This window comes from Sus scrofa, chromosome 18 (genome assembly GCF_000003025.6).
Source record: "Sus scrofa isolate TJ Tabasco breed Duroc chromosome 18, Sscrofa11.1, whole genome shotgun sequence".
NCBI lineage: Eukaryota > Metazoa > Chordata > Mammalia > Artiodactyla > Suidae > Sus > Sus scrofa.
In genome coordinates, this window is record NC_010460.4 from 1,746,858 (window position 1) to 1,761,319 (window position 14,462).

Sequence of the window (14,462 nt, forward strand, 5' to 3'; positions counted from 1 at the left end):
CAGACGCCAGGGCCTCAGAACAAGCAGTCACTCTCGCAACACTGAGAAGGATGCAACCACTTTCACCGGGACACAGCTTGTGCCCACAAGTCAGAGCTCCGGGTGACCAACGCCACTGCCACCCAGGCCCAGGCCCCAGGCTCTGGTCATCGTCAGCGAGCAGGCCTCCCCTCCGGCTCCTCCCGCGAAGCCAGGGGCGCCTCACAGGCCAAGTCAACCAACGGACACGGCATCACTGCTTACACTAAGCCTGCCCAACGTTTACCAAAGAGGTAAAAGCGATCTGAATGAGCTTATTATTTTTGTGGAAAAAACCCACACTAGTTTAGATCTTTGAAGAATGAGTTCTGTACCATGGATCCTTTATAAAAAGTCTTTATTTTGAAAAAAAATTAAAACTTCGAGAAAAGTTATAAAAATACACCTCATCTGTACAAACATTCACACCAGCAATGCACACGCTGCCTGTCTGCCTTCTCTCTGTGCACAGGCAGAGCGGGAGGGAGGGGACTGTTGAGGTGCAGCCTAAACCACCGCACCTAAAACCAAGGCGACGTCCTAAAACTGGACAGCTCAGGTGCATGTTTCGTCTCGCAACGAGCCTCTTCTTTCAAAATGAACCTGCCCCAGCACGCTAAAATTATAAAAATAGCCTCTACTGCTGCATTTTAATGCATTAAAAAGTTTCTTATGGCCCTATTGTAAAGATAAATCCCCAAATGACAGCTTTTTTCAGAAATTCTGTGCACACTTCTCAATCTGCATCAGAATGAAGTCCAAAAATTCACGTAACATCAAGCACGGACTCAGGACCTCGCAGTATTTTTTCAAAGGTGAATTACTGTAATAAACTACAACACCCATACATTTAAGCAATTCGGACTTCACAGTAGCTTTAGGTCAAGCTAATTGAAAGCAGACTCACTATCCTGTGGAAACCCATGATACTCTGTTGTGAAAGGGGGTTTTACGCTTAAAGAGGGCATATTTTTGGATCACCTGCCGTATAATACATGTAAAACTTGGGCAATGAATCAAGTCACGAATATATTCCGCGGCGAGGAGAAAGACTTAAAAAGAAAATTGTTTGAATAATAAAAGATGACGTAAGAACAGGACTCCACCCACAGAAATTCATCTGCTGCCGGAAAGCCAGCGCACACACTGCCAGCTCGTGAGCGTCTACAGAGCACAGGTTATCATTCTACAGTCACCTCCGGGGGACTTTTTCAACGGAAGGTGACGTTTACATCAGGTCTGCAGCATTTGGGAGAGAGAAGCACATTCCAAGGGCAGGAAAAACAAGCCCCTTGTGAAGCTGTGGCAGGTGTAAGTCTGTGAGCACTTGTCACTTCCCCATGCAACGGGTCCATTCACCGCTTTGGTGGGCGGGCGTCTCAGCCGACGAACACTCACCACACCCCCGCAGGCGGGTCTGGGCACGTCTACACCTCCCGGGGGCCAGCTCCGCGAGCCGCACCTGCTAAGTGGCAAGACCTACTTGGTGACTTCAAGGCCGTTCAGGGCAGTGCGTCAACAGGTGTGAGTGACAGACACAGAGAGGAACGAGGCCCTTGCCTGGGTCAGAGCGGTAGGTGAGTCACAATGGACGCCCTCCCAGGACTGAGTCACATGCTGGCTTCTCCAAACCCTACAGCCCAGATCCTTGAAAGGATCCATGAAACCTGAGGCCCCGTTTAATAGATGGGTTCTGAACTTTTAACCAACATGTAAGAAGGATAAATACACACCCGGTTCTTTATAACGGCACCCTCTAGAGGCCTATTTGGTCTATAAATAACATAAAGACACGGGCACACCCCCAGCCCAGTCTCATCACTTAAGAAGGCGGCCCAGGGACTGCCACCCTCCCCCGGCCCCCTCCTAGAGATCAGATCAAAACGTAAATCCAGTATGACCGTGGACCTGATTGTGCTGTTTTCAGTCCGAGAGACTGGGCCACAGCTCCCCCGAGCTGTATGCACAGTGCTCAGGCAGGCCCCGTCCTCCCGGGTCCCCGGGGCCCGGCTACATCCGCAGGGTAGCCCCACCCTGCAGAGCCCTCGTGCAGAGCCCGGCTCTCTCCCGCAGCGCGCTGGCCTCCTCGGCGCTCCCGGGGGCCTGGCTGCCCTTCAGCAGGAAGTGGCTGATGAACAGCTTCAGGCCCTCCCGCAGCAGGCCCAGGGCGGGCTTGTCGGAGACCCTGCGGAGGAAGGAGCAGGGGGTCAGGGAGCAGGGCCAGGCCTCCCCAGCAGGGAGACGCGCCCAGCTTCTTGCTGAAGCGGCCGTCGCAGGGGGGCAACTTCACGACACGCTCTGCCCGTCGGAGGTCACGTTGAGTGTGCTGCCAGGTGACGTTCTGGTTCCCCAAATGAGACGTTTTTAAAGTTATTAGTAAAATTAAACTGGAAAGCGCCACATACGCACTCAAGCTGCACGTGATTTACGGAACAACATAAATGAAAATCATTTCTCTTTTCCGTATGTTTGCGCAGAACAAGCTGGGAACAAACCTCGCAAAGATTAAACCAAGGTCTTCCACTTCCGTTTCCATTAGCAGGATATGCAACACTTTTCGTAAAAAGTGGACTCTGGGTTTGTCCAGTTCACTGAATTCGACGACCTAAGAGAGTCGGGATAAAACGATGATAAAGTTACAGGCTTATCGGCCGTCTTTTCAGTGATTTCCCAATACGGTCCAGGAGAAAAATCACTGCCCACCCCCCCTCATCCGAGGCTATTTCCCGTTTTATAAAATGAGCGGCTACTGGCAGGGACGTGGGGCCCCGGACCTCCTGTTCTGCCGCAGGTCACACACCTTTAAGATGGAAAGTGGCAGCGATTTTGTCTTCAACAAATGGGCCACCAGATGAACCAAATTAGAGAAATTGGTGGCTGGCAAATTTTCTAAGTCTCGAAATTTGTCCCATATGCTGAATTGGAAAGTCATCTAACAGAACAACAAGAACCAAAAGAACCAAGTTAAAATTCAACACCTTCTTAGAACAAATCACTAAACAATCCCGAGGGACCGTACTTTTTCACCTCTTTGTAATTCCCCAACAATTAAGACTTTCAGAAGCAACCACACGCCTTTCCTACCCACAGCAGCCTGAAACGGCTTCACCCTACGCTGTGCTCAAATCTGCAGGAACATGAGGAAAGGGGACTGCAGCCTAAACCCACCAGGCCCGTCACCCAGGAGGTCAGCCCTCCCCCCGAGACAGGGAAAGGGGACCCGGGGGCATCGCTCGGCCTGTGCCCACCCTCCACACTTGCCCGCGGATCGGGGTGGCCTCCTGACCCAGTGGCCGGCCGGCCACCCGGGACGCTTGGAGCATGGGCACAGGCGGCTGGCCTTCTAACTGCATCACCTGAAACCTCCTCTCGTGGCCACAGAGCTTGCCGGCCAGGAAGGCGTAGAAAGGGTTGTAGGCCTTCTCCTGAAGGCAGCAGTCCACGAGCACGTGCACAATTTCTCTCTCCTGCTGATCCTTAAGTCCAAGCCTGGAAGGCGAGAGCCATGACTCAGCCGGCAACGAGCCCCGTGTGTGCAGCTTCCAGGAGAAGTGGCTCAGGAGCACACCCCACCTGGCGGGTGACAGTGAGCCCAGTGGAGAGCACGGGGGCGGCAGGACGGGAGCACAGCGGGGGAAACTGATGGTGGGCGTCACTGGCTCCCGGCCACGGAAAGCAGGGCCGGCCCTTGGCTCTGGGCTGGCAGTCGGGGCTCTGCCACCGCAGATCCTTGGTGTTTTTTTCTGCGGATGGTCTGGCTGTACGCAGTGAACTCCAGCCTCCCAGCGAGTGCTGAGCTTGGACACCCGTTTCTAGTCCTGTATCTCCCCCACACCTCCTCCTGAATTTGGAGCAAAAAAAGGAACACCTGTAGAAGTACTCGAAGAAAGTACACAGGTGCTTTTTTTTTTTTTTCTTTTTGCCTTTTCTAGGGCTGCTCCCGTGGCATATGGAAGTTCCCAGGGTAGGGGTCTAATCGGAGCTGTAGCCACCGGCCTACGCCAGAGCCACAGCAACGCGGGATCCTTCACCCACGGAGCAAGGCCAGGGATCGAACCCGCAACTTCACGGTTCCTAGTTGGATTCGTTAACCACAGTGCCACGACGGGAACTCCTACACAGGCACTTTTACATCTTGATACGATTAATGATGGAAACTACTCTGGGACGTTTGAATTGAGAAGTAATTAGAAAGACAACTTCAACACGGAGGTTTTAAGCAATTCATGACAAACAACAGCCATGGGAAACTGCCAGCTGCTCAGCCGACACAACAGTCAAACAGATCACAAACCGTAATAACCGGGAGCCACGAGTGGTCAGTGAGCAGGAGCAACGCACCCCTGGGCGCCTGGCTCCCTGCACCCACAGACCTGACTGGGTCAGCTCGGAAGGCCCACACCCACTTACTTCAGAAGCTTCTCGAAGGCGTCCAGGAAATCTTCACTCGTCATGATGGTGCAGAATATGTTTCTCCGGATGTCGGTGTTCATTCTCTGCTTTCGGGCAAGTTCTAGTATTTTCGCGCTGACCTGGGAAGAGGGACAACTGAGGTGTAGCGTGTACAGACGTTTCATTGCAGTTCCTGAGTTTCTAAGCAGCCACGTGATCTGAGGCTGGACCCGAGTGTAAGTAAATTATACGTCAGTGCGTGTCCGCAGATGCTCAAGCTTGACTCCTGAGCAACACCACCTTCGCAAAGAGAAATGACAGCAAATGACAAAGCCACCGAGGCGAGAACGGCTGACCGGGGTTCTCGGGAGTGGCCGTGAAATGAACAGGTGAGGGCCCGGCCAGGAGGCAGCGCACGACACGCAACGGGGCCCCCGGGGCAGGAGGAGGACGCTGGGGAATGAACGAGACGATGCGGTTCACAGCAAAGCGGATACAGAGACGCACACGGGCCATGGGCCCCGCCTCCTGGGAGCCACGCGGCTGCGTCTCAAGTGTCTGTCACCGAGCGTTCCGACTGTCCCGCGTCCCCCTCACTCCACGCCACGTAACATTGGGAGACTTTTAGAAGCCACAAAAACGGAATTAAAAGGTATTATAAAACAATAGCAATTTCTAGAAGGTCTTCAAAGAAAGCCAGGGGAAGCCATAGCGAGACGTGTGGGGACACCAACCACCACCTGGTGGCAGCAGGCAGGGCCCACGTACCGTCCCCGTGAGCGGCTTCGGCGGGGTCTTCTGCTGACCCCCATCAATCATCGGGGCACCGCTCCACGCAGACCCCACGATCCACCAGCGCCCGGTCCGCTCGGCGTTCAGGACGCTGTCCCAGGACACTCGCAGCTGGGTTTCCGTCCCTGAGCCAGCGCCGCGCACCTGATGGAGAGAAGCAGCCAGGGTCGGCCTCGGCGGCTGGCAGCCTGCACCCCCCGCCGGGCTCTTGCCGGCGCGTGAATGGCGTGCGGAGGCCCAGACAGCAGGGACAGTCAGCTCGCCTGGAGAGCACCCACGTTAGAGGCAACCCCTCAGTTGGTGAGTTTGACTGCTGTGGGTCAACTGCCCAAAACACCACTATCCAAAAACAGCTGTCACACGAGGAAGCGGCTCAGACCCGGGCCAGCCCTGGCGGGGAGGACTCGTGCAGGACGGCCCAGACCTGCTGGAGGCGGAGGAGGCGGTGCTGGGTCTGACCAGGGCCAGGGTGGCCCAAAGGGGCCTGACCCGGTGAGCCCACCCCCAGGCTGACCTCGCTGGTCCGGTGGGACCCTGGGCCGCCTCTCCCAAAGCCGTCAGAGGATGCTCCCCCATTCTGTGGCACCAAGGGCCGTGGGCTCAGCGTGGGGCCCGCTCGGCCCGCAGGGAGGGGCACCCAGGACGTCCTGGGGGCAGGGCGGGGGTTACCAGGGCTCTCTGCAGCTTGCGCAGCCTCTCCACCGGCTCGGGGTCGTAGCCCGGGATCTTCCGCACGTCGTTGTTCTTCAGGGCCAGCAGGGTCTCCAGCATGAACCGGACCTGGAGCGCGAGCAGCAGCGCCATCACTCCAAGCGGCCTCAACAGGTGGCCCCTCCACGTGGGAAGACACCCCCTCCGCGCTCGTGGTCGCCACTGCTGAGGCCGAGGGGCCCGCCCTCCCCTCCGTCCTGCCACTTCTGCCCCCTCCCGGCCTTTCTGGGAGAAGCTGGGGAGCAGAAGGCAGAAGCCCCAGAGCCCCTCCCAGGACCCCCCCAAAGGTTTCCTTCTAACTGAGATGCACCTCCCGCACCCCGGCACGAGCAGCTCGGAGCTGTGCACCTGTCACCACCAGTCAGAATGCTGTCCTCGCCCCTCGGGGACTCCAAACCCACCCGGTCACGCCCACCGCCAGTTCTTCCAGCTCCAGGCACCCAAGGGTCACATGTGGACTCCTGTGTGTTCACTGTGACCTCTGCGCAGTGACCACATGGCTGAGGTTCCACGGGGACACTCCAGCCTGGTCCCACGATGCGGCCATAGCACTCACCTCCGTGGCTCACAGGCCCCCAGAAGGCTTGCCCCCCCACCCCTGCCCTCACCTCACAATTTCAAAACGGGGGGGGGGGGGGTGTCTTCCTTTTCCAGGCTGTCTCCTGAGGCTCTACCGTGCACCTGGGCGACCTCTGACCCCAGCCCCCGCCCCCACCAAGCCCGGCCACTTCCAAGTCCTAAAGCCACGTCCACTGCCACTAGGCTGTCTCCCTCAGCATAGAGTGGGCTTCTCCCTCCTTTCCGTGGGTACTAGAGTGACCTTCGGATGGAAACGTGTCGTCCACCTGCTCAGAACACTTCACGTGCCTCCAGGATAAAATCCCAGGTCCTTGTGGAGTTGGCTGCCCACAGGACACTTCTCTTGTTCCCAGATGAGCCCCCTGCCCCCGGCTTCCCATGACTCTGCAGCCCCTCAGGCTGCAGGGCAGCAATCGAGGCAGGGGGTGCGCTCAGCCCCATCTTCTAGGCGGAGAAACCGAGGCACAGACTCGGTCCCTTTGCTGCTGAGCGGCGGCAGAGCCAGAGGCCCGAGGAGGTGACCCCCGAGCCCCAAGGCCCTCCTGGTTAACCTCCCAATGGCTGAACGTTGAACAGAATGATTCTTAAATTCACAAGAGCAAAGAAACAAGGCGCCTTCCCACTCCGAAGAGAGCCACGGACGCAGATGAGGCAGGAGGGGCCGGGGGCTGTGGGGGCCGGGGGCTGAGGGCCGAGGAGAAGGGCCGGGGGAGGGAGGCCCGTTTGCCCGGGCCTGGCCCATGGGGGCGCAGGCCGTCAGGAAGCAGGACCCGCGTACCCTGGTCTGGTCCCGGAACCGGCCGCCGGCCTCGCTGGCTCTGGCCTGGGTCTCCGTGATCAGCTCCTTAAGGGACAGAGCATCGTCTTTTCTCAGCGAGAAGCCCACGTTTCTCAGCATCAGCAGGATCAGTTCGATGTCTTTTTCGGTGAACGTTCCAACGAGTTTCCTCAAAACGTCAAAGATGAGGCACGCCTGCACCACGTGGAAGTTGTACAAGTGGGCGATGATGGTGAGCAGGTTGTCGCACTCCTTCCCCTCACGGCCGCTCCGGTAGACGTTGTCAAAGCGCCTCACCACGGCCTCCAGAAAGTGGGCGCCGACCTGGACGAGGCAGAAAAGCCCCGGCAGAGCCAAGTGGGCAGGCCGCCCTCAGGGACGCGAGCCTCCCCAACCCGGGACTCCGTGACGTGGACACGCGAGACAGACGCGTGGTGGGTATAAACCCCACCGGGGCGAAGGCTGAAAACACGGGTCTCGGCCTCGGCCCCCCTCCAAGCCCCCCTGCCCGTCCCTCAAATCAAGGCGGCGTCCTTGGCCAGCAGCCCTGCTGGTTCCCTGTAAAAATAAAGCTGCTAAGAACATTAAGACGGCATGTGCATCTCTGGAAACGCACCACCTTCTACCAACACGCGTTCCTCAATCAGTCTGGGTCTGCAGGGAGGAGGCGGAAGCAGGGGCCTGCCGGCGGTGGCAGTGGCAGTGACACTGACACTCCAGGTGAGAAATGACGACGGAATGAGGGACCCAGCGACAGACCTAGAGGGTGCGGCAGCCACCTCCTGGGAAGGTGAACCGTCTGGGTAACGGGAGCGGCAGAGCTTCTAACAGGGACAGTTAATCCGGCAGGAAGACGGGAGCCGAGCGCCAGGAAGCTCAGTGTAGGACTCATGACGCCTGAAGCGCAGGGCATCCAGGTCGGCTGGAGAGGACGCAGGAGAGGCAGTAAAACCCTGGGTGACAGTGGCATCAGGCAGACAGGCCGGGGTGGAGCAGCAAAGCGCACACGCCGCTGCCACAGCGCCAAACCGAAAGCTAGACGGGTCCAGAGAGGTGCCGACCAGCAAGAGGGAAGCGGGACTTCGTGGGGGCAGCTGGGACAGACTGGACACAGTCTTTAGTCTCTAAAGCCTGAGGATTCACACGCTTAGCCTGGAAACTCCCACTCAAGCCCCCTCACCAAAGAGAAACCGGAAGAATATACTCTCCACCAGGACCAGCACATTCTATTCAAACACGACGTAAAGAAATTCGCATTCTGCAGACATCAAGCAAAATTCAGGTGAAAAATATACTCACGTAGGTTTTCAATTGCACAGGTGCAATTATTTAACATTTGTCAAAATTAGGAGTTCCCATCGTGGCGCAATGGTTAACAAATCTGACTAGGAACCATGAGGTTGTGGGTTCGGTCCCTGCCCTTGCTCAGTGGGTTAAGGAGCTGGTGTTGCCCGTGAGCTGGGGTGTAGGTCGCAGACGCAGCTCGGATCCCGTGTTGCTGTGGCTGTGGTGTGGGCCAGTAGCTACAGCTCCGACTGGACCCCTAGCCTGGGAACCTCCATATGCTGTGGGAGCAGCCCAAGAAATGGCAAAAAGACAAAAGACAAAAAAAAAAAAAAGCAGTAGTAAAATTTGTAAAAATTAAAGATGCCATTTAATGTCTTCAAAATAAGAGTATAACTTTTAAAAATGGGCGTAACTTTCACGCTGCTCAGGCTGTGAAGCGAATCAGTCGGGTCTGGCTGTGGGACTGTAAGCCAGCCCTGCACACACCAGACTTCCGATTTTTCAGGGGCTCAGGAGAAACCGTCACGGAGGCCACGGGTTCTTCCTGGCGTGGCCCTGGGAGGAGGGCTTTACCGCCGACCTGGAAGAAACTCGATGGAGCCAGAGTCTGGGGAGCCCCCTCCGGTGGCACCAGTCCCAGTGGCTGTCACTAGCTCAAGTCCCGTAACAACTGTTCCTGGACTGAGTCGCCTCAGCTGTCCCCTCACGCTGCTGGTGATGGTTTCAATAAAGAATAGGACCAACGATCTTCTGATTTCAAATGCGGTGACACCTTGACACCCGTGGCAGTCAGGTCTCAGCTCTCCCCGTGATTCAAGGAAGCGCTGTCTGGACCGAAACCATTTAGACTCTGAGATATCCCAGGATGGTCCAGGAGGCCCAGGCGCCCTGGGAGAGCCTGTGACGGCACTGAAAGACACAGGCTGCCCTCAGGAAGGGACCCCGTGATTCCGTGACACTTCGAATGAGTAGAGACTCATGGCCTCAAGTGGGGAAAGGAGTGTAGCCTCAGAGGCAGAGCCGCTACAGCAGGAGAGCGGCCCCTCGACAGCGGGGGGACGTGGAGTCAGGGTCGGAGCTCAGGAGACGCGGGCCGGGCTTCTGGCCTCTGTCCCCACCTCCCCGAGCCTCGCAGTGGCCAGCTTTCTAAGCTCTCACCATGGGAGCACTGCTGGATGAGAAAAACGCGGCTCAGAGGCCCTCCAGGCGGCAGGAGAGGCCGGCAAGGAGAAGGTGGGAGGAAGGGCAGAACTCCAGCCTGTACGTGACGTCCATGCGGCGCAGCAGCAGCAAGGACGGACATCTAATGGGCACTGCCTGCGGGCCAGGCCCTGCACACACCCAGCAAGTGGGCAGGTGGCCAGACCACGCGCACCGAGGGGGCGGGGATCCCTGCGTGGCGTCTGCCCACCTGCCCTGCTCTCACCGTGGAGCCTCTAAATGCAAAGGAGGCCCTTCCGCGAGCTCGTGCATCAAAGCCACTCCCCACAGGCCGGCTCTGTGAGCCCCGGAGTGACATTCAAGGCCAGGACGGTCAGGGAGCCCCAGGAAAGCGGGATGCGTGTGAAGGGCACCTCGGCCTAGTCAGTCCCCACCCACTCGTGGAGCTGGGGGCTCGGGACTCACCCCGGGATGAGGCCTGCTCCTGGGAGGGGCCATCGGCAGAGAGGCCAAGAGCCAGAATGGAAAGACTGCACCATGCCAGCATCCCGAGGGCCAACAAGGTCTCCCGAAAATCAGTGTCACCCAGGAATGCCGAGCCCAGGTGGCTTGGCACCTGCTTGTCACCTCCCTGGTACCCAGTCCTGTAGCCAGACCCACCTCCCTCGCCACCCCAGGCGCAGCTGTGCTGCCGGGAAGGCCAAGATCTCGCCACGGAGAAGAGAGGACCTTCAGGGTGGGCCCCGCGATGCCAACCTGGGGCGGGGCCTGAGCAAGACCAAGAGCACGGGCTGGGTGGGGACACTGCCCTCAGTGGCACCTTCTCAGTACCGGGCAGAAGGTGTCTTAGCGCCCAGGCAGGTCCGGGACCCCCCCCACCCTGGGGCGGGGAGACACCAGGGCTCCAGGCCCCGAGCCCCGAGCCCAGATACACCTCACACGCTGGTGGCCCCCCACCCAACACGGACACCTCAGAGGAAGACGGTACAAAGCCCTGTGCTCTGAACACCCGAACCAGTCACCGTCACAGTGGGGAAGGCGGGGGACCCCAGGCAAGTCCCAGATGGCATCTAGAGGACAGAAACCGACAGACAGGGAGGCAATGTGAGAAGAGACCAAGTGCCAAAGCGGAAGCTGACCAAGGTCACGCAGTCGCCGGGCACAGACGCGACAGAGGCCACCGGGCCGGCGGGCGCACGGCCGATGGGCAGGACAAGCTCCCCCGAAGGACAGCCCTACCTCGATCCCGACCGTGCGGTGCAGGATGCTGACCAGGAGCACGTGCTCCATCAGCAGCCTGCCGGGCATGGCCTCGGCGGGGGCGCAGGCGCTCAGGAGGACATCCGTCACCGTGTCGCTCATGTCCTTCCGGCTGTGCGCCATGTACAGCTCCTCCAGCTGGCCGCTTATGGAGGCCACGTTCGGCTCGCTCAACCTGCACACGATCGGACAAACAGGGCAACCACGCGGTTTCAAATCCAGAGCTGTTTTTTAGGTCCATTTAAAAAACACCTGAAAAAGTTACGTATACCACCGGCTGATCCCATTGCACGTGGCTATATGGACCCCCGCCCCAGTAACCCAGCGCGCATGGAGGGAATACGGAATCCTCTGAAATCCTTAAGTAACACAAGTGCTGCCCTTTCAACTGACAGGTGGCCGCAGCAAAGCACACGCAGGCTTCCCTTTAAGGCAAGACCACGGAGACGGCCGTGAGGGCACAGAGGCAGGAAGGATCCTCAGCAGGTCTAGATGTGTGGCTAGGAAAAAGCTCAACTTCTCCACTTTTGCTGGTGCAGAAACGTTGATGTCCCAACATGGAGACAAGGCTACACTGAGTGGGCATGAGACCCACTGCCCCCCCTGCTGCCATTGAACAGCAAACAGCAAGTTCGGGAAAATTCTGAGGCACCATGGGAAGCCCTGTGTTTTACTTCTGACAATGTCCTGAAGTGACACCACAGGACGGGCTGAGGTTACCTGTTCATCAGACCTTTGACCTGTTTCTTTAGCCTTTCCAGGGCTTCCTTTCTCTGAGCATCCACCGTCTCCTCTGCTCGCCTCACGTGAGGTGGGATGTACTTTCCACCATTTTCACAAAGACTCTGCTTGAAAGGACAGAAATAAATGACACAAAACTTACACTGAATAAATCTCATTTTCCGCCTTGCTATATTCACACTCGGAAGTGAAATCCTGGAGTTCCCATGGTGGCTCAGTGGTTAACAAATCCGACTAGGAACCATGAGGTGGCGGGTTCGATCCCTGGCCTCGCTCAGTGGGTTAAGGATCCAGCGTTGCCATGAGCTGTGGTGTAGGTCACAGACGCCGGCCTGGATCTATCATTGCTGTGGCTGTGGTGTAGGCCGGTGGCTACAGCTCCAATTGAACCCCTAGCCTAGGAACCTCCGTGTGCCACAGGTGCAGCCCTAGAGAAAGACAAAAAAAAAAAAAAAAAAAAAAAAAAAAAGAAAGAACTGGTAGAAGCTGTCACAGTACATAGCCAACATCAGCTATTACCGAGTGTCCAGTCCAGTCCTGCAAGCACTCCACTCCCTGGGATGGTGGGCGGCACCCTTTCGGTTAAAGTCAACTGCAGCTCACCGCTTCTTTTTCCCCTTGCAGCTCAGAGCTGGCTGTGCCCTCCGGCGTCTGCCCAACAGAGCTCATATTCTACTCTTGCCAACCTTCACTCACAGTCGGCCCAGCAGCACGCAAACACCTCAATTAAAGGCACCACCGATTCTGGAGGAAACATGTCCCCCAGTAATTTCAAACTTCTTCAAAACTAATATCTAAATTTGCAGGCTAAAATCAGAAGCCACCCACTACTCACTATTTCCTAGATTTTCAACTGAAAGGGTTACAATCCTGGACACTTAAGTGACAAGCCTTCAGAAGACAAACATCTGTAAGGCGTGATGTTTGCTGTTAGACTTCATGCTTAGTTGGAGAAAGCGCATTAATGAACAAAGAAACTTAACCTTGAGACACCCATCAGTATGTCAGTTACACCTCCCAAGGCTGTGAAAGACCCAGGAACAATTTAAAAATAAAGTTGTGAGAGAAGACCAGAAGACCCCCAGGGAATGCTCACAAATGCCAAGGCGCCGGGGACGGAAATGAAAGACGGTTCATATTCTGAAGGAGGGGAAACAGATTCCCAGAGGGGGCTGAGATTAACAGATAAATACAAACAGAGAAAAACTGTGGAAAGGCCTTGCAGACAGAAGAAATAACACACTTAGACGCAAAATGCTGAAACATACCTGGTCGGTTGTGCTAACATCCTTTGACGCATTTTCACTCCTCTCTCCATCTTCAGCAAAACGGACTCTCTTTTTCCTCCCTTTCTCCTCCGCTCTCCCTTCGGCTCCTCCTGCTTTTCGCTCTTCCTCTTCTTGGTCGTCTTCACCCGCCTCCATGTCCTCCTCCTCGTCCTCCTCTCCCTCCTCGTCCTCGCTCTGCGCTCCCAACTCGCCCTCGCTCTCCTCTCCCACGTCCTCCTCCTCCCGGTCGTCCTCTGGGTCACTCTCTACATCACTTTCGGGGGCCGTCTGTCCCGCCTCCTCTTCCTCCTCCTCCTCCTCCCCGCTGCTTTCATATAAGCCACTGTTTCTCCCAGACGCCAGGGCTCCCAGAATGTAGTCGAGCCCGTCGCGCGCAAAGCTGAGCGGCACGGAGCTCCCGTCGCCCTTCTTTCTGCGCTTGTTCAAGCCGAGGCACCGCTCCAGCTTTCGGATCTCCCGGTCTTCCTCTTCGTTGGCCGCCAGAAGTGCCCGTTTCCGCGCAGCGGCGGCGGCAGCTGCGGGGGCCGTGGTCCTCCCGGGGGGCCGCCGGGCCGGGGCAGGGGGCGCCGGGGCCCGGACCAAGGAGGCCTGGGCCGGGGGAGGAGGCAGCCCCTCTGAAGCCCGCGGGGCCGGCCGGCCGCCCTTCCTCTGCTCCGCCTCTGCCCGCGGCCCGCTCTCTCCCCCGGCTCCGCCGCCCGAGCCCGGGCCCTGCCTGGGGCCTGCAGTCCGCTGGAGCCGGCGCGCCTTCCTCAGGTGCCGCTTCTCCTTCCTCAGTTCCCTGCGGCTTTTCCTCCCGCCCGGGCGCCTGCGACCCTGCACCGCGGGCCCCTCGCAGCCGCCGGGGGTCTCGCCCTTCGAGGTCGCCTGCACGAACTCCTCCACAGCCAGTTTTAGCCGCTTCAGGGCCCCATCCCTGCCGCCCCCAGGCCCGCGTCCGGCTCCGCGTTTCCTGCGGGCCATGCGCCGCGGGAAGCCTACCCCAGGCGCCGCACCCGCTGTCTTGGACGCCGCCATCTTCCGGGACGCGCCGGCGTGGGACTTCCGGCCGGGCCGGGACTTCCGGGTAGAGAGCGGCGCGCTGCGCGGAACCCAGAGGAGACGGTGTCCCCTGCTGGCAGGAGGGCGGCAGCGCAGGGCGCCCCACGCGGGCAAAGGGTGCCTGCTTGTTAAGATTTGGTGAACTTTGTCTTCACGATGAGCACAAATACATTCTCGTTTAAAAATGAAAACCGTACGGATTCTGGTAAAGAAGGCTCCTAACGACGTGCTCATAAGCCCGAGAAGGAACCAACCCCGCTCACACCTTGATTTCTGACTCCCAGCCTCAGGACCCAGGCTGTACCTGTCCGCTGTTTGAAGCTGCCTCGTTTGTGGGGCTTTGTTACCGGGGAGTTTGCGCTGGAAGACTCATACAACAGAGGGAAGGTGGGAGTGAACCGTCCTTGGGGCTTTGT

General features: G+C 57.9%; 1 protein-coding gene across 3 annotated transcripts; it reads right to left on the bottom strand.

Moving 5' to 3' along the window:
* On the bottom strand, nt 360–14,057 carry NOM1 (nucleolar protein with MIF4G domain 1). 3 transcript variants are annotated; one of them, XM_021078680.1, is made up of 11 exons: nt 12,988–14,057; nt 11,699–11,826; nt 10,958–11,153; nt 7,271–7,594; nt 5,872–5,982; nt 5,179–5,346; nt 4,429–4,550; nt 3,375–3,507; nt 2,819–2,950; nt 2,514–2,623; nt 360–2,203 (listed from the first exon to the last, which is right to left on the bottom strand). In XM_021078680.1, the coding sequence occupies exons 1-11, from the start codon at nt 14,020–14,022 to the stop codon at nt 2,029–2,031; spliced, it is 2,634 nt and encodes an 877-aa protein (XP_020934339.1). In that variant the 5' UTR covers nt 14,023–14,057; the 3' UTR covers nt 360–2,028. The 3 variants fall into 3 exon arrangements, with proteins under 3 accessions (XP_020934339.1, XP_020934340.1, XP_020934341.1); XM_021078681.1 differs by having other exon boundaries at nt 11,699–11,823; nt 12,988–14,056; XM_021078682.1 differs by lacking the exons at nt 360–2,203; nt 2,514–2,623 and having other exon boundaries at nt 2,836–2,950; nt 3,280–3,507.